Raw genomic sequence first — 22381 nt, forward strand, 5'->3', positions numbered from 1 at the left:
AAAGGCATTACCCGCCTGAAACCCGTACCACCTCCGATTCATGGGGTGATGCCTTTAACCTAGATGACAGGAACAATTCGACGCAACAGGGCTCACCTTATCGTTCTAACAGTGAGTAAGGTGAGAGAGTGTGTGAGCTCGAAATGTATGTCTGACCAGGGTCCAGCATTAGTGTCTCAGGTATAGGGTAGAAGCGAGGACTGATGACGACTGTGACTCACCGTCATCTAAGTTTTTACGTAATGATACAGTTTTCCAAGTTTTTGGAAGAGTCAGCAGACATAAACCATTAGGCATAAATAGGGCAATAATTGAGGATCCGACAAAGTTATTTCATTCCCTCCGTACAAAGAACGTCTACAGCTTTGTTTCTAGAACTGCTGTTTTAAATTATCCTCTGTTCAACTATTCCATGATTTCATTCCAGTTTTTTCAAACAAGATTATAGCTGTCAGCACTGTCGGATATCAAAATTGAGGTGGTACTGTAGTCAAAGACGTGGATGAAATAGCTAAATGTGAGATCACAAGAAAACATTTTGTAACGACATGGAAAGCGCACGCAATGAGGGAAATATATCTTACAAGTGTGATCTCTTGAATTTTGTGCATCTTCTCAATTACAGTTGCGCTCATGGCTGATGGAGAAGACACGCATAAAACCGTCCCTATGGGAATACTTCTGGCCACAAAAGGCACTGCCGGAGACCGCTTGCTATTCTTATATCCTCCTCCACCGAATTTACATGGTTAGTTATCTTGGAACCCCTACTTATTTTGCAACGATACATTTTCTGCATATTCCATAAGTAATACATCTTCATTAGGTTTGGATCATTTGTTTATGGATCTGTTGGATTCGAGCTCTAGTTCTTTTTTTTTAAAGTGAAACTCCCCGAAAACCGGACAAAAACACTTGTTGATTCCATATCGAAAGCTGATCGCGAGTGCAGATTGAAACCATGTCCCGGCAAGTTTGTCTTGTTTGCACTTTTCTCTTTCCTGCTACTTGAACTGCTATTTCAGTCCCAACAAATGCCTTCCAACTACCTGTTCTCATGACAGTGCAGTAGGTGTTTACCTTTGTTTCCTGCATGCGCATCTCATTACTGACTATGTTTCAGAAACATGAAGAAATCAGGAGAAATGTCATTTCCAACCCAGTTTATGTAGGTTTCATAGTATTTTCATTTCCAGTTTCGTGGATTAGTTTTGTATTTTGTGCAAATATTTGTTTTTATTTATCAGTAAATTTTTCTTCCACAAATCAGGATTGTTATGTATATCTTTAGGAAAACCATGAGATAAATGATTAACAAGCTACTGTTAATTTGGACATTTCTAGATTGTCAACTTGCATGCTGGCGAATATATTAAGCGTCAAAGATTCAGCTGTGGACGAACCATTTGAGTTAAAAGTGGATAACGTACGGTTTGCTGGATTCCCAAAAAAGGTAGCTTTCGTTCCGTGTACTACTACGCTGTTATTACTTGTTGCTTGTTTATCGACGTGATTATTTTAACAAATTTTCAGCTGACAAGAGCCTCTGAGGGGTCATCGACGATATTCTCTATAGTGTTCGTTCTCCCTGCCAGTGTAGATTCTCATCTCGTCGAATCTTTTCAGGTTAAAGGCACACGAATCTGATGTGGTACGGATTTCAGGCGGAGTATTCGTATACGGGATCGTAGATTAAGGAGAGAGGGGATTCCGTCCATTTCTTCCTAATTGCCGTAAAAAACGGCCCGGAAGATACAGCTTCGGGCATTCTGGCGCACTTTTTTCTGCAACGAGTTCGATTGGAGCGCGCCAGCCGTGTGCACACGCGCCTTATCTCCCGGGCCGTTTTTCACGCCAATCACGTAGAAATGGACAGAATCAGCCACCTCTCCGTAATCTACGATTCCGTATGCGAGTACTCCACCTGAAATCCGTACCACCTCAGATTCGTGGGATGATGCCTTTAATCTATCGTGCCCTTTTCGATTTTTAGTGGTCTCAGTCTACTTACTAGATAAATCTAGAAACTTACTGAGTGACTCGCAACTAGGAACTGCATTAATTTTTGAGTTTTATAGCTGTTAAGTAAGAAACTTGCGCTGGCTATTGATTCGCTTCAGACTCAGAGAGGATACTTTGCTGAACAGGTGAGGTTTACTTTTTCTAGTACTGCATTGGCAACATTGCCATTTTTCTAGTGTTAGTTATTGATGTTTTCCTCTTTGGGTTTATATACTGTATGTTTTTGTCCCCTTCTATTACTGTTGATTGAGGGAAAAAAGTCTTTTTTTTCTTTTCTGTCGTCTCGTTGTCCCATCGTTTTGCGGAACGACTTGTAAAAATATGGTTTCGTCAAAAGATGAGCTCGAGAAATCTATTTTTGAATGTTGTCTTAAGATGGACATCACTAAGAACTCGGGAATTCTTGTGCGATTCAGAAGCCACCGATCAATTGTGTCAAATACGCTGAGTGAAACCTGTGGGAATATTGTGTATGATGTTCAGGAAAGAATACTGAGATCCGCACTAGACGAATTCGAGGCGGAGGTGTCTAGTAGACCAGAAAGTGACCAGTCGCACCCGAATATTCCATGGGATATGGTAAGTACTGAAAGAAATCCATTAGTTTGCAGAAGGTAGTAATTTGATCAATTTTTATTTGAATATCAATGGCAGTAACTGTCAATTATTTTGATGTATTTGAGGCGGAATTAATAGCTTATTGCATGTATGTATTTAGTTTAAATTCTTAAATTACTTTTAAATTTACATATAAACCTATTATAAATACATTTTATTATTATTATTTATATTATTTATTATTATTATTATTATTATTATTATTATTATTATTATTATTATTATTACCAATTATTATTCATTATTATTAACCTTATTTTTAACCTATTATAAACCGTTGGAGTGGTGGAAACTCTTTTGCAGATGCGTGGAAAAAGTGCTCTAGCCGAGCTTCTCACTAAAGTGTTCATGGACGTCGGAAGAACAGGAGTTGTTCAAGTAGGGCGGAATTTGACATTAATTCCAAGTTCTCTTATTTGATCAGTTTGCTCCCATAGCTCTTCTCTTTTATCTTCATTTCTTCCGTATGATTAATTGTGCTAGCAATGTAGCTCACAGTTGTTCAAGTGATCACCCGCAAATTTCCTCAACTTAAATTGATTTTGAGATTTTCTTAGGTGTTCGTTGACAACTTCATCGAAGTGGGTTTTTGTGTACAATCGAAGGCCTTGGCGCATGCTCATCTAACTCCCAAAAACCGTGCTGAAATCGATAAAATTGTGAAGAAAATAAGGTAGATTCTTTGTCAACGTCTTTGTTCCGTATCCATTCGATTGTTTAGGCCATACCACGGTATCTTGCTCCTTGAAGATGTATGGCCAAGTCCAGACGCTAATCCTTCTGTAACTCTGCTTCTCAAGCACTGCGAACCAGACCGTTCAATTTTGGATATGTCAACAGCTTCTGGGATACCACTGTTGCAGGTGCTTCTTTGCTAAAAAGGAAGATTTGTCGATTTCTTTCTTCTTGAAAACGAGATAGGAAGCTTCGTATTTTTGGAGAAGATAAAAAGAAACACCCAAAGGAGTTATCACTTTGTCTTTGAAACCTCACATTGCTTTCCGTTTACTTCAGTATTTGTCTGTTAAATGCAATTTTCGTGTTTGCAACATCCGTGAACTGAGAAGTTTATTATTTGCCTTTGCGAGAATCCAACCACATTTTCTACAGTGGTTGGTTCCACAAGTTAAACAACTTTACAGTGATTTAATTATGTGGAATCTCGCGACTCATGGACGGTATCAACTTAATAACTTAACTCATATTTTTGAATGCTTATTTACTGCAGAGATCGGGTAAGAAAATCGTTAGGGCGGCTAGAAAATGAACAAAAATGAAATTAAAAATACCAATTTTGGTAACTTCATGGAAGAGGAGAGTGAGTGGAGATCAGTGAAATCAGCAGTAGAACCAAGGAATAGGAACCAAAAAAACACTTTGACGAGAGCTCTTAGGGAACGGGTACGCTATGGATGAGGCTTCAGCATAAGAAATGACCACATATCCCTCTCCCGGAGTTGATTCTTCTTGACCTTCTCGCCGTCGTAGATCATATCTCTTAGAATTCTTCGCTCTTTCCCTTCAAAGACCTCACAAGCTTCTTTTTCTAACTGGAATAGCATATCTGTAAAGTCTGTTTTTCAAAACTTTTCTCTTTATTTGTTTCGTACTTCTTAGGTGCTTTGAGTTGTCCAGCGAAACGAAGACCCTGTTGTTTACGGATTGTAGCTAATTTCAGTGATGCTTTATGAATTTACTGCATGACTGTTATTTTCGATCATTTCTTCAGAGATAGATAGGTTCGCAGAAACTACTACTGTTGTGTAGCTGTATGCTTTTGCGGTGTTCTCTAAAAAATGTAAGGAAGAAGAGAAAAGAAATACAAAATTGACAAGAAATATCGAGGATGTGTAGAATTTTATTCTTTTGTATTTTTCATTTCAGGTATTCCTCATTGTTCGACATCTTCTGTTATGGGCTAGAGCAGTTGTCATTTATCCACTCTGCAATAGTAATGTTTATTCCTCATCCACTCTACCTAAACCGCTTGGAAGGTATGTGTGGAAATGCCAAGAAGTTCATGGCTTTTGAGTTGTTGTCTCATAGTCATTGTGAATGACCAACTGCTTTCTCAGCCGGTAGAAGATCCCTAAAATGAACATCATATTTTCATTTCGGGAATTCATTTACATCAATTCCCTCACTATGACTGTGCTGCTAAGTTCTACTTAGCAAGATTTTCACTATTTCTTTAACTTCACTGGCTTTTTTTTTCTTAAAAATTTCATTTTAAGAGATATATCTTTTGGTGCTGAAAATGTCACATTTAAAACCAGTTATATGTGCATACTAACATTGCCATAATATGGATGATTAGGAGTGAGGATTAGGAGTTACAAGACAATTAAATTTTTTAAAAATGCAAACACGCTTTCTGAGCATCATCGTAGAAATATTAGCTTCTTGTTTTGTTTTTTTTTAAAGTTATCTTGGTCCTTTTCCATACATACATAAATAACTTATTGCATCAATAGGATTTTCAGATTCAAATTTTAGGTACATTTCACTTTTTTCGCAGCAATTTGGAGCTTCTTTCCATCTTCCTGAGGCTTTAGCTCACTTTGATCCACCAAATACACTAGGAGACTACTTGAACCCAAAGCAGCCACTAGCGGATCAGCAGAATAAGGCCAAGGTGATAGTTGCACTACTGAGACATCAGCTGATCATGCAGGTATAGCTTCATTTTCGACGCTTCATCAATTACTTTTGAAGCTGCAATTTAGCGAAAAACGTTCGCAATAAGGGACTACAGATAGAGAATTGGGCATAGGCTTCTTTTTAGCTTCATCGCTTCTGTTATATAGTACCACCGTTCTCCGATGCAAAATTACCACGAGCAGATCATCACTGTCCGGATTCACTGAAGGTGTGTAACTGCTGTTCATTCCATCCTTGTTTTTGAACGCTTCTTTTATTTCCTGTATCTTTCTGCCTTCCTGTATGTGTCTATCTTTCGTATTTTCCATGACGCGTTGAAATTGCCTGCGCAAAGGTATTGCTTTCCTGCATCTTCACATTACTAGCAAAAACGGCAGAAAGTTATTCTTCTTGATCTTCAGATCTAGGTGCGGTTGTTTTCATTAAGGCGATAGTACAGTGTAATGCCTATGTGGACCTCCACCCCCTTACCCTCCCCACTATTTCTACACGCATTCGTTTCAGATGCAGATTACTGCTTGTAAGAACATCGACTCATCTGTAAAACCTATCATTTCGGATCTATGCGGAACTATGCTGGATACGCAAAGTTTTAGCAGCGTAAGTCCCTAAAGTCTGTTCTCTGCTAAACCTTCTAAAGCCCACTTTGGCAAGCCGGCGGCATTCATGAACGAGATTTCAGGTGCAGCGAAAGTTATGTCTATTCTTACGAATGAGCGCTTATATGCATGGACTACATCATATCGAAGATATAGTCTACAGACTGAATGTGGTATGCGCTTTCCTACAGCAGATATTCGCCAATCCGGTATCCATGTGCTTGCTTTCCATGAAGATAAAAAAATAAATAATATTAGAAGGTAAACGAAAAGTCGTTAAGGTATGTGTTTAGTGTAAGTCTTTTATATAACATTTATTAAATATTGGAACGCAGCCATTTACAGTCGAGTAAAATCGACCTGAAGCCCTTTGTAATTGCGTAACCGGGTGCACTCTAAGTGGAACGGACTCTTATTCACCTCTTCAGTAGACTTGGAAGGAACAGTATGTCTCTCCTTGGGGGCATCCGCTTACGCAGTTGTATCAACGTTCAGGGCGTTTCTACTCAACTGTGTTCTTCGGTGACTTTTAGACGTACAGAACAAGAGAGTGGCTTTTGATGATATAACTTCCCAGTTTTACCTAGATGACATTTTCTTCGTACATAGGAAGCCTTTAACATGAGAAATACATAAGAGGATGAATGATAAAGCTGCAGATTAGTCGATAGTCGCTATATTTCAGGAACGTGATGCAGTGGAAGAAGTACTTGAAACGTTTTCCCTTGTATTATGCACTCTCCGTCGACCGGATTTTATATCAGATTAGGTAATTTTGGTAGTTTAGGCTGATATTGTGAGAGCACCGTAGCATCTTTTTCTCGTTGTATAATACGCACTATTTGTTTACTTTACTTCGAAGAAAATTTCTCTTTGAAAACGTGCAAGCAACTGTATCTGAGAGTACTGATCGCATACTTAGTGCGCTTTTTAAAGAAAGCGAAATTTTTTGTGTCCTTTTTGCATTATCTTCGTGAGAACAATTAATGTCGTTTAAAAAATTCGAACAATAACTTGGTGGAAAGTGTTCATCATTTTCCCCATCGCCACAATATAGTGTCTCCTGTATGAAATTCTTGACCAAAATTTGTACTGAATGATAGAGCGAATTGGATGAAAAGGGATGAGAATTCATCGATAACGGGTTTGTGTGCAAAATGCTCCTATTACGTTAGCAACTTCGAACGTCTTTTTTTCTGTGCTCTTTTCTAGAGAAGCTTTCTTCAGAGGTAGATTCTTAGTTCCCTAATTTCTTATTGTACACTGTTTTCGAACATCCTTTCACCAGATTCTATAGGTTATATATAAGTACTGAATAGTCCCATTGGTTTCTTGCGGTAATTGTATATATTGTTACGTATTACTGCATTCCATGTACACATAGCGGGTACCCGGCGAAGTTGTCTTCATTCTACCGTATACGGTAAATTCGTTCAACACAATCATACGACAGGAAGACAGTACGGAAGTTGAGAATTTATGACCGTACTATTTGTATATAATAGTTTTTGTTCTCTACAATGAAAGATTTCTGTGAACTTTTCATACGTGTATTGTGTACAAGTGTTCTCATTCATTTAATATTTCCTTGCATTTTTAACTTAGATTAAAATTAGAATTCCATCAGAGGATGAAAAGTCAGGAGTACGGGCCAATCTTAGGAAGAAAAAATCATATGACTATAAAGGACGATGAAGAGGTCGAGCACTTCCGCACTGTTGTTTGTGAGCAGCTACGTGGTGAACTTATGAAGGGAGAAAGAAATCGACAAGAAATTCTTAAGGAGCTGCAGGAGTACGCATCACTTCTGGTCGTCGTACAAAATATGCAGGTGTTGAAAGCATTCTAAAAGCGGTTTTCTCTTAACTGCAATCGTTTTGCATATTACAACATAAGCAGATCCATTATCTTTTAATCAGCTGAGTTCTCCAATAATGTTGTATTTTTTATCTAATGTTGCTGAATTACAGAGGAACAAAGACGATAAAATTAGTATTCGTACATCGCTAGGACATCAACTATTTGTGAACGCAGAGGTGTAAGTTCTGAATTGGTTAATGCAGTTATCACAGTCCTACCGTGATTATCAGGAGGAATGAATCACGTTTTTTCTGCAAAGCAACACTATTTTTTAACACCTAATATTGCTCTAGTGCTGAAAATTCCGTTGATCCACTTTGTGTCAATACTTCAAATTTCTTATCAAAAGTAGAAATTAGGTATCAGTAATTTTAGGCTCTCTGCCATGAAAAAATTGTTGGTGTTTTTAGAATTGGATGTGCTGTTCGATTATTTATTACGCTCATTTAGTGACAAACGGGACACTGTTATTGTGAAACTGGCCGCTGACCTATTCGCAGAGCTCAAATTAAACCGAGCCGAAATATTCATTACACAGAAACTAGAGGTAGGAGACTTCTTTTGTCTTCTAATTTAAAAAAAAAAACGCTCGCCTATAGCTCAAGAATCATATTTTTCGTTGCAAAAAAAACATCTATCACCACCTGAGTTTTAGATTTTGCGGAAAAAGGCCGAGCTATGTCTTCAACTGATTAGCAGAATTAAAGCTACTATGAAATTCTTAATGGCTGCTACGGGAGAGTACGAGAAATTGACTGCAAAAAACAAATAACCAGTGTATTTACTTGTTGAGTTGTTATTTTTGTTGTCTACGAATAAACAGCGAATAAACAGTTTGCACGACTGATCATTTGACACTAAGGTTATAAACCAATTGTCGTAATTATTTGGGAACGTCACATGTTTGGTATTTGTGTATGAGTACGCTCCAGTTTCATTTTCAGCACAGCACTCTCACGAGACTAATGGTCGCAACTAACCACGTCAAGGAATCTGCGGTTCGATCTCTGATTACCATAGGAAGTCGTGGCAAAAAGAAGCCGACTTCAGTAGATGCTAACGCTTTGCGCCTGCTAACAGCCCTAGCGAATATCCTTGCATCGGTAAGCGCAGTGTAAATGTGATGACTAGCAAATACACTTCAAACAATACTATATACACAGAATATAATTATTAAGGAAACTTTGCTACGAGCCGCTCAGAGCGCTCGACGCGATGGACGAAGCACAGTTGTAGCTGCGGATTTCTTACGTGTTTTCCCTAGTATTTTACTGGATCTCTCCGTCTAACAGTTTATTTCGGCAAATTTCAGCTTATCAGTTAGCAGCACTTTATACTATGAAATCATTGCCACATTGCTTCTTAGGGTACCAACGATCGATTTATAATTTTCACAAAACGAATAGGTCAACTAATGAAAATGAAAAACAGGAAGGAAACAAACTGAGCACTTGAAATCGGCTGCGATAATGGCATACTCTAGCATAGTTTGCCTATCTGACAACAGCAAAGGATCAAAATCAGTACAAGACAAACAACTAAAGCGCAAATTGGTGTTGATACATCTGCAGCGCCTCCCATTCTGCTTTGAAAGCAGCTTTCGTGTCCTGTTGAGGTGATATTGCTGCTCCTAAAATGAAGCTGCTGTACATCACCAGCTAAAAAATAGGTCATTTATGCGACAGCATACTTGAAAATCATGCTAGTTAGATACATTCTTTCTTCGATTATTCGACGAGCCAAAAACAGCGGTCTTTCGAATAATCCGAAGACTGTGATATACCAATAATCATATTGATAAATCTCACATTATTTACAATTGTCACATTACTGCCACCGACGAAATACTGCAGCAAATTTCCGAATGTTCATGTATTCGAATTGGCTCTACATTTACAAACAAAACCTTGATACTGAAAAGTCCTACTGACATAATAAAAAATTAGTGACTGATCTCAAATTGTGAATGGAAAAACACGTCTCTCTTTTCAAACCCAGGAAGGGCAACAATTGTATTTGCAGTAATTTCGTAGGTGTTCACGAATATGGCAAAGTAAACAAGCAAGACTGGCTCTCAGTCCAGCTGCTAGTCAATTAATAACTGCACCTCCAGAAAAACAAGAATTCCCAGATCCAAAATGGTAGACTTCAGAATTTTCGAAAGAAATAAGAAACTTACCTAAAGGTCCTATGACGTCCTGTAAAGTGTACTCTTCTTCTAAAAGAAACTGAAGACAGATTCTGGTGGCATTCAGAAGTGAAATTCGCTCATTTTGAAATGGATTTAGGATAACACTTGACTTGATGAATCAACCAAAATTATCTAATTTTCATTATTGCTCGTAGAGAAAAAATAGTTTCACATCGAATAGATCTCATTATTATTGTTTCGGAACACTGCACCTTACCCTTTCTGCTGGTATTTCTTAGACATTGAAAATGTATTATGTTTCAAGATAATACGACAAATGTGCGTAAGTGAACTACTTGGAATATGGTTAGGATGAAAATGTTGTAGCATGGAAATCGCTGGGAGAGAATGTCACCACTTTTTGGAATTTTGATTCATTCGTTTGGAACGATTTTTTTTGTTGACGAAATAAGGAGACGTTAATGATCTTAGTGGTTAAGAGATCTAGAATAAGTTTGTGAAAGGCTGGGAAACCAATATGTTCCACGTATAACAGCGTTCCTTTTGTTTTTTTTTTCCAAAGGGTATAGAAAAAGACGCAAATTCGTCATTATTGCTATTACCGGTCATTTGATCTTCCATAGCTTTCGATTGATCTGCCGAATTTTCTTCACCTAGCACAAGTGTGTAGATCGATCTGAGGCCAAACATACAAAGGAAATACCAAGACGCAGATGAGACCTGTTGAGGAAGGCAATTTTTGACTAAAGAAGTGACGATTTAATAATTGGACAGACCCACCCAAGCTGAATCCAATGAAACGAGGTCAACTCCTCGTTGCAGCATAGCTTTGAACTTCAGAGTTAAAGGGAATGGTACTCTAGTGGTAACAAAACCAGAAAACGTCCAGTTGATCCAACCTCCGACGACAATCATAGGAATCTGAGCATATCTTTTCTTTTAAATTCAGTTAGAACCTATTCATTCAGCCAGATCACGTACCATATTCATCATGTTCCCTTTTAGCATTTCCGTCACTTGACTGGGATCCATAGGGTTAGGCCCTTTACTTGGCCTCTGCATTGCTTTTGATAAATACCCTTTAGAATGGAGTTTTGATAAATTTACAGTCACTGCAATTTTCGGGTTAAATGTAATGGTTTATACCGTGGTCTTCAGCAGAGAAGAAGTTCCTTCGGGCGTTAAAAGACGACCTCGGTAGGAACCGACCATTCTCTCTTAGCAACCTTGACCTCAAAAGGTACTGTCCATCAGCTATATTTTCAAGCTCAACCTAAAATATGATCAGTTAAGAGCGGAGATCCTTTGAAAAATAGAATTCAAAAGATATAAAAGATTTTGGAGAAGAGTGATTCAAGAATTCTCTCACACCGACCTAATCGAATACACCTACGTAAAGTACTTAGAAGAATGCCAAAACCTCATCGAAAGGTAGTATTAACAAGTGTCACAGCCGAACGTGCGGAGTCGCGCAGGACGTCATGTGGGTTCGACTATGCATACTGAGTTAATGTTGTAAGCCATGTCATCGTTTTTTAAACAAATTTTCTATTTTTAACAACGTTGACTTCTGGCACCGCTCTTCTATATTCTCCAAAATTTCATGACTTTGAAAAAATGTACTTTACGCAAAGGGAGAGAATTTATTTTTGCATTTTTGTTCTTTGCTATTTTTGCTTTTGCTGCGGAGATCCACATTGTATCTGTATTGTTCTTAAGTTATTGTACTGTTTTTGTACTTGTATTTATTTTCATGCTTATTTTTGTCTATTAGTTGAAACTCTGACAAGTTTACAGCTACCGAGTTTTCATTAGATGTTTTTCGTCTAACTCATGTCAATTAATCACACAGCACATGGTTGTATATAAATTCGGGTCAGGACGACGTGAAGCACGGTTTAGTTGCACGAGCGGTCGCGCTGGAGCAACGCGGTTTCTGACCGCTAGCAGACGGCCTGCGACTTTTTTACTTAGCAATTTGTCAAATTTCGTCAAGTGAGGTCTCCCGGATTTGATATTGACCGAATTTTCCTTTGTTTTCATTCTTTTTACTTTTCTTTCCGAATTTTTCGTTTTTGTGTTCCTTTATTTTTGCATTTTTGTTCTTTGCTATTTTTGCTTTTGCTGCGGGGATCCACATTGTATCTGTATTGTTCTTAAGTTATTGTACTGTTTTTGTACTTGTATTTATTTTCATGCTAATGTTTTCTGGTTATAGGAGGGAGAGTAGACGCAGAAACAAAAAAAAAGAACATTAACATAGAAATAAATACGGTTTTTACCTAATTTTTAGATCTCTATACCAAAACCAAATACAGTAAACGTAACAAAAATACGAAAAAAAAGACACGAAAAAAGACGAAAAAATTAGAAAGAAAACCAAAGAGAATGAAAATATAAAAAATTGCGGCCAGTGTCGATCTGGGTGACGTCATTTCGCAAAATTTGGCAAATTGCCGAGCAGACCGCTAGTGCAACCACACCGTGCTTCATGTCGCTTTGATCCGACTATAAGTCGTTTGACGGAGTTTAGTTGTAATTATCTTTGATCTAGTGCAAAATATGCGTCAACTTAACATATGGAGAAAAGGTTTAGAATTATCCCAAATCAAACGAAATATTAAGACTTTGATGATACGGCCAACAAAAGTCATGTATTTAGATGGGTTGCAGTCGTCAGTCTTATTTCACCTATAACTTCGAAAGATCGAAAGTCAACACTTCAAATGTGGATCTTCAAGATATGATTACATTCATAAGTCCTCTGAACTCTTTGGCGAGAGCCAGCTACTAGTAGTCTACTTTAGCATGTAAACTCCTTACACAAACATGCAAACTCAACAGCTTCGAAATCAACAATACATAGGTTTGAACTGACCTTTTTCTTACTCATGAGCAGTAATGACACATAGTGCCGGAGTACGCCGATCATAAAGGTAATAACAACGATCGGGAGGAACACCCAGGTGCGGATTGCTGGATCCAGCAGAAGATCCGTCATTCTTTTAAGATACACTTTTAATTCTAATCAGTGAACAAATGTAACAACATCAGAAAGCAATATCATGTAGTGACAAAGGAAGTGAAAAAACAAGAACAGGATCAACTGTCAAAGTTAAAGCAATCAATAAACATTTCATGGAAGTCAACTTTGTGGTTATCAATTAATATCCTGCCTGCGTATAATGTTTATTTTTTTATTCAATTATTACACATTATATATAGCCACACTAACACAACTGCAACCAAAGTAAAATAACGATAAAGGCATAGAAGCAAAGCGATTTCCACGTCTCTCATCAACTCAGCCAATTATGCTACAGGTAGAACCATGTTGTAACACAAAACTTGCTGACATTTAACGACTATCTTTCGAGGGTAACGCTTAAATTATATATTATATATTAAGAAGTTTACTGGAATTATTTGTGATAGTAATATAATTAGGTTGCAAAAGGTGGTGTCCATTCTAGGGAAAGCTGATGATGTTTGTATACAGAAAATGACTATGTTGTAGACTTCATAGACTTCATAACATAAATAGTAGTGTCAAAAAGACCCGAAAACCATAGCATAACTGCGTAAACGGCTCCACTCGTAGTGGTGTGGCAGAACCAACAACTGCGATGTAGGGGTGGACCTCGCTGGATGCAGTCGGAGTGCAGAGATGAGCAAGAATCCCACATCGGTCGCAACTGCTCGCCCCATCGCGTCCAGTGCAGCCGCTCACGCAATTGCACACCTTTAGGTCGTTTTGACAAAACTGTACAACATGTTCTAGTACCTAAAATAAGATGCGTCCTGAAGTTTCCCCAAAAGTGCAAATAATGCAACTGGGAATGATATGACAATATCAGTGTTATAAATCAGGTACAAGGCCAACTCTAGATGTTTCACTATTCGCATTCAAGAACATCTTATGTTTAATGGATAACATGTTCCTCCAAAAATCACAGGAGTCAAAGCATGACTTGAAAAATAAGTTTACACTACACATTACAGGAAACAAATGCGGCAGATGAGAGCGAGGATGAATGAAACGACGATGACAGAAGAATAAGACGATGAATAAAAGGCCATCACCATTGACAACACTGTTGCCACGTGGTTCCAATAGGCGTCGTGCCTCCGGATCCTAGTCGGAACGTATCGGTACTTCTAGAAGGAAGGTAAACAATAATTCAAATATGGACAGCTAATAAATATTCTGGCAGAAAAGTAAGCAGTAATATGTGAAACATGATGAAGTTGGTCATGTGTATATGTAAGCTATGAAAAGGTAAACAACATCCGTGTGATTGATTGGGGAAGGTATGTTTTCAAAATGACAGTACAGGGATTGAAATCAAAGGGATTATATGATGGTACTGACAGAGATGGGTTCAGAAGAGAACTAAGTAACCAAATTATCGAAAGGGAGTTTTCTTTTTCTTTGATTTGCGTTGTTTGGCATTCACCTACATTTCGTAAAACATCTGCAAAACTACAAAAAAAATGTCGTTTATCTCAATTAAAGGGCTATATGACATCCTGCAGCAACGCACGAAAAGGCTTTCACTGTTTTTGCGTTATTTTTACTTCTGCGAGTGATGATCAACTCATCCTGTGACATAGAAGGTCTGATATTCTCCCTATGCAAACGTGGTATTACGCTGAGGATTTTTTTTGGATTTCCCCCTTTTGCTGGCAATTAATTCGCACAGGTTCGTTATCTTTAATTGCAAGAGATAAGCATGGGTGAGCATGAATAGAACTGGATGCCTATTCCATTCATGGTAGGGGGCGACATGTTATTCAGATGCAGTAGTTTTTCCTTTGTATTTGCAGAAGAGGAGAATCCGCAAATTTAATTATTCTACTGCGTGCAAGTATTTGTTTCTACTGTTTCGCTGCATTTAGTGCTAGAAAAACAAGGTAAGATCGCATTCATAATAATTCCAAACTTTTCAAAAGCAACACTTCATACGCATTAGGTTACATTTTCATATGTTCAGGTATCAGATCGATAAAAAAACGAGTGATTGAAATAAAATAAATAAAAACTCACGCTGAGTCACGATGCACTCCTTGGTCGTACTGTCGTTTCAGAATGGTAGCCAACTCCAGAAAAGCGGCATCCACGTTCACGTTACTCTTTGCGCTCGTCTCAATCATTGCAAACATACCTTAAACAAGAACTTTGTGGGAAAAACGAAAAGAGGTTTTGTTCTTTTCGCAAATTTATCAAAGTATCATTAAAGGATGCTCAAGAGTTTCGAAACCCGCTTAAATAAAATTGCCCTACAATTATGAAAAGAGAAGCAGAATTCTCACCATTCGCCCTCTGCACTATTTCACCTTCTTCGCTCTCAATTACTCGCTGTTCCTCTAAATCACACTTGGTTGCTGGAAAACTGATGAAATGTACTAGGGAACGGAATTTTCATGAAACATCAATGTACCCACCAACGAGCAACTTTACAACATTTGGAGCAGCGAATTTGGACACGTCATCTATCCACCTGCAACGGCATTGGAGTTTTGTAATTCCGTTTTGATCAAAGGATTAGAAAAAAATGAAGAGCGAAAAATATAAAATAGCTCTCAAGCTATTTTATATTTCTTGCTTTCGCACTAAATTCTGCGAGAAGTTTCAGACGATCTAAAACCACAAATATTGGTTTTGAAATGTGTTCGAAAGTCATGGGTTCATGACACTAAATTCTTGGTAAAATCGCAGCTCGTTTCTGCACCTGATCATAGATGGTTGGGGCTACTCACCAAAGCTTACCTCTGCAGACTAGTGAAAGATTGTTTACATGTGATGTCGTAGCATAGAACAATCCCATTGGCAGATCGATAGTATGACTGTGTGATCGTTCGAAATCGCTCTTGACCACCGGTATCCCAAATTTGCAGTTTAACCTTTTTTCCATCTAGAAAAGTTTTGCTAGCATGGACAACCAAATCTAATCGCAACCAGTGCACACTTTAAAAATACCTATGACTAGAGTTTTCATTGTAAAATCAACGCCAATCGTAGTTCCTTGCCTGTCCACATATGTGCCATTTCGGAAGCGTTGAACAACGCAGCTACAAAGAAAAGATTACTGCAGTATCATAATGACTTTTAATAACAAGATACAAGGATCCCATATTAAAAGCACTTCCAAACGGAAAATGCAGGGAATTCTAGACCTTTTAGCACCCATAAAATGTAAATCTACGAGGAAAAAATCATCAATTGGAATGGTTTAAGCAATATTTTTGCAACTGCATTTCTGCATTGATTTGAGTTTTTGCAAGAACATATGGATATGTTTTCCGTCGATCAGCTGATCATATTATCGATACTAAAAAACGGGGTGGGATACTACAATACAATGAATGAAGCAATAATCCTGCACTAGTGAGTTCGGAGAATTTAGTTTGACTTCTGTGGGAATTCATGTTCTTCAAAATGACGCCGTTATCAACGTCATCTGTGGAAGGCGTCTTGTACGATGGGAATGGTATTACGTCATCAAATCCTAGAAGGTTCTATTAGCGATCGTAGCGGTGTCAGAAAGTTCGCACTCCACGACTCAGTGTGAAGGAACAAGCTGAAAAGGCCGGTGTTGACCGTTACTCGTGAGAGAACGATCGAATCGATTTTGATTGAGCAAATGATAACACAAGAGATAGCAGTTACTACAGAATTTCTACTACTTCGATACAGGGTCAACCAGCCACTGAGAAGTTTTTTCAGGTACAGTCGTGACTCATAATCAGTTCAAATGATGCGCAAAGTTAAGTGATAAAATTAATCGAAAGTAAAGCAAATATAAGGGAATTCCGTAATGCGGATGAGTTTGGTTCCAACGTGAACAAAGAACAAGGCAGGTATAAACGGGCCCTGCAACCAGCCTATAAGTGGTCAGCTTAAAATGGTGCTAAAGTTCAATTGACCAGAGACACGACCGAAACAACATACATGTAGTTGGAATGCCAGAGGTTTCCTAGAACTTTTCTTCCAACCTTCACCTAGTATACATCAAAGAGAAATGATGAGTATCATCACGAACAGCAAAAGAAGAAGAACTAATAGGAGAAACAAGTCTAACTTACAATTGACCAAAGAGAGAAAATGACCAAAAAGGCCCAAATCGAACAAAAAAAAAGAAACTTGAAACAAAGAAAAAAAAGAAACTCACGTCTTCCCTACCCCCATATCTCCTATTAATACTATCTTAAACAGATAATCGAAGCCGTCATCTCCATCCATGGCTGGACGCAGTAAAATGTTGGAAAATAAATGCTATCTAACTACTCAAATATCCATATAATCATGTGTTTTACAATCCTGAAATTGAAAATGTCGCTGGAAAAACAAACAGCTCTTCTGTACTAGAAACATTTAATGAAGTAATGTGACAGCAACATGAGCGAAAATCGCGGCAGTATTGAACACTTGCATCGTCCTTCATCGCCGACCCTCCTCCGCCGCGAGAGATTGCGTTAAGTCGGGAGGGAGCAGTGAATCTGTCCAAACATTATCTTCCAGCGTGCAATTGCGTACAAAAATTGGCATCCACCGTAGTCAAATATTCAACAGTTAGATTTGACTGCTACTGCGGCACAGGCATGCAACTTTTCAAAGTTTTTTGAAGAGATTTCTGTTTCGTGCGACAATAGATCAAATTCGAGCGATGTCTTCATGGTTCTGATATTTCCTGCGATACGATTTGGAGCGCTGCCCTGTTTCGGCTGTTTTCAAGGCGTTTCAATTTTTTTTCTTGGCTTCTGTTAACCGACTTCTTGGCAACGGAAATACGTTACCTTGGTTGTTTTAACTGCATGAATTTTACTACTAGGTAACTGTTCTTTCAACTTCGTTTTTTTTGTCGATAAATTCAGGAAGTAACTTAAATTTTAGATACATTTGAATGGGTTGGGCAGTTACATTATCATCTATTCTTTTTTTCATATATAACAACATTAATAATAACACATGAAGTGGAATTAATGCGTAAAAAACGTTTTGTTTTTGCTCAAAACAAGTGGACTTAGACGCGGCAGCGAAATGGTTGGGAAGGGAAAACTGAGGGTCGATAAATTGGTGCCAGACTTGTCTGGGAGGATAAAAACGCTGACTTAAAGGCATCACCCCACGAATCTGAGGTGGTGCAGATTTCAGGTGGAGTATTCGCATACGGGATGGGAAACTACGGAGAGGGGGGTGATTCCGTCCATTTCTTCCTAATTGCCGTAAAAAACGGCCCGGAAGATACGGCTTCATTCGTTTTGGCGCACCATTTTGTACAAGAGGTTCGATTGGAGCGCGCCAGTCTTGTGCGGCGCCGCATCTTCCGGGCCGTTTTTTACGGCAATTAGCAAGAAATGGACGGAGTCACCTCCCTCTCCGTAGTCTCCCATCCCGTATACGAATACTCCACCTGAAATCTGCACCACCTCAGATTCGTGGGGTGATGCCTTTAACAAATCGGCTAGCCCCTGTTAGTCGTTGTGCAGTACTTGCGCATTCGTAAAACTCAAACGGTTCTTAGTTGAAGTGAACGCGGTGGGGCCTCTCAAAGGGATTGATTGATGCCACACTACCCTTTATCCTTTATTTATAGGTTATTTGAGACGTCTACAACGACGCATCGGCGTTTTTAGATGGTAGAATAACCAAACACGCATAGAGAGATAAGTTAGGTAGATGGTTTCAGAAACACATCTCATAGAACAGGACATCATCTGCCTCGTAACTGAATTGACATTCTGACACGACACGTGCTTCTGAAGCTTCAGTTGGATAGTCATTTTCAGGAAATTCGTAGTTTTTGTGAGATGACATTGCAAATAGTAGTATTAGTAGCAATAGTATTCCAGGATCATCTAAGATGAACAGGTGACACGCTCGATATACGTCTCAATAATGACGGCACTGCTCTAGGACCTATTGGTCTTGATGTGTTGGAGCTCTATACAAAATATCATTGAAAACTATGCACTCCTACAATTCACCTAGGAGTATTGATTAGATTTTTTATGGATCTTACTCTTTACTTGCTTGTCTAGCTGTGAATTGTTGTCGGCATTTATAGTTGTGAATATTGAAAAAAGCAACAGGCAACGGGCTGACAAGGTGCCCCAAACGACGTTCTACTTCCCTGGTTCTCAGGTGACTTTGAAGACGATTTCTTCGAGAACGATTTGGTACTTGATTCATTGGAATCTATCAGGGACCTTATGTGGTACGTGATTCGGATCACTGTGTAGGTTCTAGAGATTTCTTTTTGTCAAAGACGGCTGTCAATTCATTCATTCCGACATTTTCTCGTGTGCAGCATTCTAGGACCGAGCACAAATTTTTGCGCCAGCTGCATCTGTGTGTGCAGGAAGTTGTTGCATCAAAGTACGTACGGAACGAAAAGTTTTCAAACCGTTTTATAAGTGCTCCACATGTAGTCATCCTACGGTAAAGTAAAACACTTCATTCCTTGCAGTGTAGCAAATATAGTATACTTTTCTATCACTGATTATCACGAATTACGATGTCATCGTCGTTCAACTATATCATTAATTTCGAAAAAATTGACTCCTGTCGCCTTCCAATGACCAAGCGGACTCAAATTGCGAGCAAACCTTAAAAGATAGATGGTTTAAGAGTACTTTCAATCTATAAAAACATTCCAATCGTATGTAAATAGTAGTTCATTAGAAAGTGAAAGGATGTGGTACTCACGTAACATTTGAGGCGATAACGTCGTTTTTATATTTATCCAGTAGCTGAGGTAGTGTTGCTTCCCATGGGACAGATTTGTTTTTACGAATGAAAGAGGCAATAGTGAAATAAATACTTATTACTCCTTGTTCGGCTTCTGAAAAAAGAAAAGTTTTCTCTTCTAAAAGGTAATAAAACTTGTAAGTAAGATATCTTGAGGCTCACTCCTATTTCGGAAATCTCTGCCAGAAAGTAAAGTAGAATGGATGAAAGACAAGACAACGTCATCAGGGCTAAATCGTAGCAGGGGTAGCTGTTGCTCGGTGCATCTAAAAAAGTGAATAAGTGAAATTACATACTTTCATCTTTCAAAGAACTGACTTTGACTAATAGTTAGCAACCATCACAAGATAGAGCATGTGTCAAAAGAAAAATTTCTCTACGAAGGTACCTTAAACCCTGTGAAAAAGAAATTTGGAATAGGAAATCTAGCATAGCAATTGCCTGTAGGGTTGAAAGAAAAAGAAAAGAGAAGTAACGCGTAACTGCGGCACTAAACTGTGCTCTTACTTCTGGAAGCTCCAACTTCCTTTTTTCTTTTAGCGGTTTTAGCCTACATGTCCTAGATTCTCCAAAACTAATGTTTAGGTTTTAGGGCCCGTCTGACTTAGTTGTTCACTTCCAGAAATAAGAACACAGATGGGTGATATCGGAGCACTAAAATGATGAAGGGAAATTTCTTGATCTTGTCATGAAGTGCGCGGGGAATACAATAACATACTTCCCTTCACTCTCTACGCTTCCATACAAAAGTGACAAAACATATAAAGAAATATTGCTGCATCGTTTCAAAAGCATATTTTATAACTAGATTGCACGATTATGGTTCATACTAACCAGGCGCGGTAAGGAGGAGCCGGACCCTCAAATAAAGATGGTCTACCTCAAGGGAGCAGCTCGGGTGAGGAGGATCCCTTTGCCACCCGTCCAAAGGTGAAGGGTTAGGAACACAGGATCCGACTACCGCATGTATGGTACTAATAGGAATCCGAAAAATTCAGTTCATACAGATTTAATATCAAAACTGACACACCTCCGCCTAGCTATTTTAGCTTGTTCCACAAGATCCTTAGATGCGACTAAGCTCATCCTATCCCACTCTTCATTGGCAATACATGCTCCTAACACTGATAAGCCCTGAAAAGATCTTACAAACGAGATTATTGTTCTAGTGTTCCTACTGAGGAAAATTGAAATGTTCACCGCTTAAAGGCATCACCCCACGAATCTGCGGTGGTACGGATTTCAGGTGGAGTATTCGTACGGGATAGTAGATTATGGAGAGGGGTGTGATTCCGTTCATTTCTTCCTAATTGCCGTAAAAAACGGCCCGGAAGATGCGGCGTCGCACACAGCTGGCGCGCTCCAGTCGAACTCCTTGTGGGGAATAGTGTGCCGTATCTTTCGGGCCATTTTGTACGGTAATTGGGAAGAAATGAACGGAATCACCCTCCTCCCCATCATTTACGACCCCGTATACGAATACTGCACCGGAAATCCGTACCACTCCAGATTCGTGGGGTGATGCCTTTAAGCAGAGATAGGATAAGGATAAAGTTCACGTAACGAATTATACCAATGTAACACTGAGTAGATCTATTCAAATTTGCTCTCTTGTCTCAATTAATGTTCCTGGCAAGCAGTAACCGATTATTTATTATTTCGGAAAAGGCTCGTATAGTCTTGTATTTGAAACGAACAGCTGAATTCCTCTAACATTTTCATTTACCTCATTGGCGGCACGGACTAGACCTTCCTTGGTGTAGGCTCGTTCGTAAACTAGTTGGTAGACTGCTTGTGAGAATAATGCTCCAAGTCTTCGAGTCAAATCAAATGTGGGTACAACCACTTTGGGAGACGGGAAAAGAGAAAAACTTTTGCTTGCTATGGTCTGGAAAAAGATTTAACTGAGATTTCTACTCGGAAAAGAACAAAAGCCCTTTTCTCACAAGCTCATCAACATCTAAATTTGCTTCCAAGTTTGTTTTATTATGTACTGCTCCGAAGTGAGAGGCTCTAGCTGATGTTGTTGGTTGTAGCAAATTTCTTGAAAGGCGTAACATAGATAACATCTGCAAAAATTCATGTAAGGACAGTGAAGGCGAAAAGCAGCAAGATTTACATATAAAAAGACACAATAGAACAGTCGACCTCGAACTACGTACAGGCATGAGTCCATCTACAAAGAGAAGAAAAGAAAAAATGCATATACACTGCAAAAGGAAGAAACACTATCGCTAGACATTCTAGAGTTATTCTTCAATTTACTGTACAACAGATTGTTATACAACTGAGAAACCACGAAAAACATCGAATTAAAGACTACATTGAAGACGTCGCCACTTCTCCAACACTGCACCTACTTCGGGCTAGGAAACCCTCGGACGGGCAAAAAACGCCGCGCGCGGTCACTGAGTACGAGTTCTCCATTTTATTCGTTAGTGAACTGAGGGTGACATTTCTTGGCTGGCCTAAAATTCCCATCGTTTTTTGGGGGAAGTTCGTCCATAACATTTCCTTTCTGTAGGATCCTAAGTGGGAAATGGTTCTGGGTGGGCTGTGATTGTATATTGCGTCTTCTCCTATCAAGGAAGACTAGGCGGTCGGGATTTTTAGCGTTTAATAAAGGCTATTCACCTGGGTTACTGTGGAGTTTGATACAAAACCTCGTAGTTGGTTCTATTCATTGCAATGCCCTTGAAATACTTCTTTTGTTTTCGT

At 38.8% G+C, this 22381-nt stretch overlaps 6 protein-coding genes across 11 annotated transcripts; 3 read left to right on the top strand and 3 right to left on the bottom strand.

Moving 5' to 3' along the window:
- Positions 1 to 63: 63 nt before the first annotated feature.
- RB195_001414 (uncharacterized protein) lies at positions 64 to 6669 on the top strand (the record flags this gene model as incomplete). 2 transcript variants are annotated; one of them, XM_064198173.1, is made up of 19 exons in its annotated part: positions 64 to 115; positions 479 to 517; positions 626 to 748; positions 886 to 969; positions 1026 to 1068; positions 1124 to 1168; positions 1345 to 1453; positions 1534 to 1626; positions 2079 to 2147; positions 2506 to 2601; positions 2944 to 3018; positions 3198 to 3313; positions 3362 to 3503; positions 4525 to 4634; positions 5137 to 5314; positions 5426 to 5509; positions 5806 to 5901; positions 5984 to 6073; positions 6586 to 6669. In XM_064198173.1, 19 exons carry the CDS (start codon positions 64 to 66, stop codon positions 6667 to 6669), a joined length of 1728 nt encoding a protein of 575 aa, XP_064054053.1. The 2 variants fall into 2 exon arrangements, with proteins under 2 accessions (XP_064054053.1, XP_064054054.1); XM_064198172.1 differs by lacking the exons at positions 64 to 115; positions 479 to 517 and having other exon boundaries at positions 634 to 748.
- Positions 6670 to 7530: 861 nt separating this feature from the next.
- Positions 7531 to 9049, top strand: RB195_001415 (uncharacterized protein; the record flags this gene model as incomplete). 3 transcript variants are annotated; one of them, XM_064198174.1, is made up of 5 exons in its annotated part: positions 7531 to 7731; positions 7871 to 7938; positions 8211 to 8307; positions 8705 to 8863; positions 8939 to 9049. In XM_064198174.1, 5 exons carry the CDS (start codon positions 7531 to 7533, stop codon positions 9047 to 9049), a joined length of 636 nt encoding a protein of 211 aa, XP_064054055.1. The 3 variants fall into 3 exon arrangements, with proteins under 3 accessions (XP_064054055.1, XP_013293830.2, XP_013293831.1); XM_013438376.2 differs by lacking the exons at positions 8705 to 8863; positions 8939 to 9049 and adding an exon at positions 8416 to 8532 and having other exon boundaries at positions 7576 to 7731; XM_013438377.1 differs by lacking the exons at positions 7531 to 7731; positions 7871 to 7938; positions 8211 to 8307 and having other exon boundaries at positions 8726 to 8863.
- A 249-nt stretch (positions 9050 to 9298) lies between these two features.
- RB195_001416 (uncharacterized protein) lies at positions 9299 to 12913 on the bottom strand (the record flags this gene model as incomplete). 2 transcript variants are annotated; one of them, XM_064198175.1, is made up of 7 exons in its annotated part: positions 9299 to 9390; positions 9940 to 9978; positions 10515 to 10632; positions 10693 to 10833; positions 10894 to 10991; positions 11059 to 11185; positions 12791 to 12913. In XM_064198175.1, the coding sequence occupies 7 exons, from the start codon at positions 12911 to 12913 to the stop codon at positions 9299 to 9301; spliced, it is 738 nt and encodes a 245-aa protein (XP_064054056.1). The 2 variants fall into 2 exon arrangements, with proteins under 2 accessions (XP_064054056.1, XP_013293832.2); XM_013438378.2 differs by lacking the exon at positions 9940 to 9978.
- A 776-nt stretch (positions 12914 to 13689) lies between these two features.
- Positions 13690 to 17155, bottom strand: RB195_001417 (uncharacterized protein; the record flags this gene model as incomplete). 2 transcript variants are annotated; one of them, XM_064198177.1, is made up of 8 exons in its annotated part: positions 13690 to 13696; positions 13996 to 14070; positions 14960 to 15077; positions 15226 to 15297; positions 15358 to 15413; positions 15683 to 15827; positions 15893 to 15984; positions 17085 to 17155. In XM_064198177.1, 8 exons carry the CDS (start codon positions 17153 to 17155, stop codon positions 13690 to 13692), a joined length of 636 nt encoding a protein of 211 aa, XP_064054057.1. The 2 variants fall into 2 exon arrangements, with proteins under 2 accessions (XP_064054057.1, XP_064054058.1); XM_064198176.1 differs by lacking the exon at positions 13690 to 13696 and having other exon boundaries at positions 13992 to 14070.
- Positions 17156 to 18776: 1621 nt separating this feature from the next.
- On the top strand, positions 18777 to 19358 carry RB195_001418 (uncharacterized protein; the record flags this gene model as incomplete). The annotated part of the gene is made up of 4 exons (XM_064198178.1): positions 18777 to 18784; positions 18955 to 19057; positions 19119 to 19151; positions 19224 to 19358. 4 exons carry the CDS (start codon positions 18777 to 18779, stop codon positions 19356 to 19358), a joined length of 279 nt encoding a protein of 92 aa, XP_064054059.1.
- Positions 19359 to 19433: 75 nt separating this feature from the next.
- RB195_001419 (uncharacterized protein) lies at positions 19434 to 21732 on the bottom strand (the record flags this gene model as incomplete). Its single annotated transcript, XM_013438379.2, has 6 exons — positions 19434 to 19521; positions 19622 to 19757; positions 19826 to 19929; positions 20694 to 20797; positions 21390 to 21551; positions 21610 to 21732. 6 exons carry the CDS (start codon positions 21730 to 21732, stop codon positions 19434 to 19436), a joined length of 717 nt encoding a protein of 238 aa, XP_013293833.2.
- Between the last annotated feature and the right edge of the window lie 649 nt (positions 21733 to 22381).

The sequence above is a fragment of the Necator americanus genome, chromosome IV (genome assembly GCF_031761385.1).
Source record: "Necator americanus strain Aroian chromosome IV, whole genome shotgun sequence".
Lineage (NCBI taxonomy): Eukaryota > Metazoa > Nematoda > Chromadorea > Rhabditida > Ancylostomatidae > Necator > Necator americanus.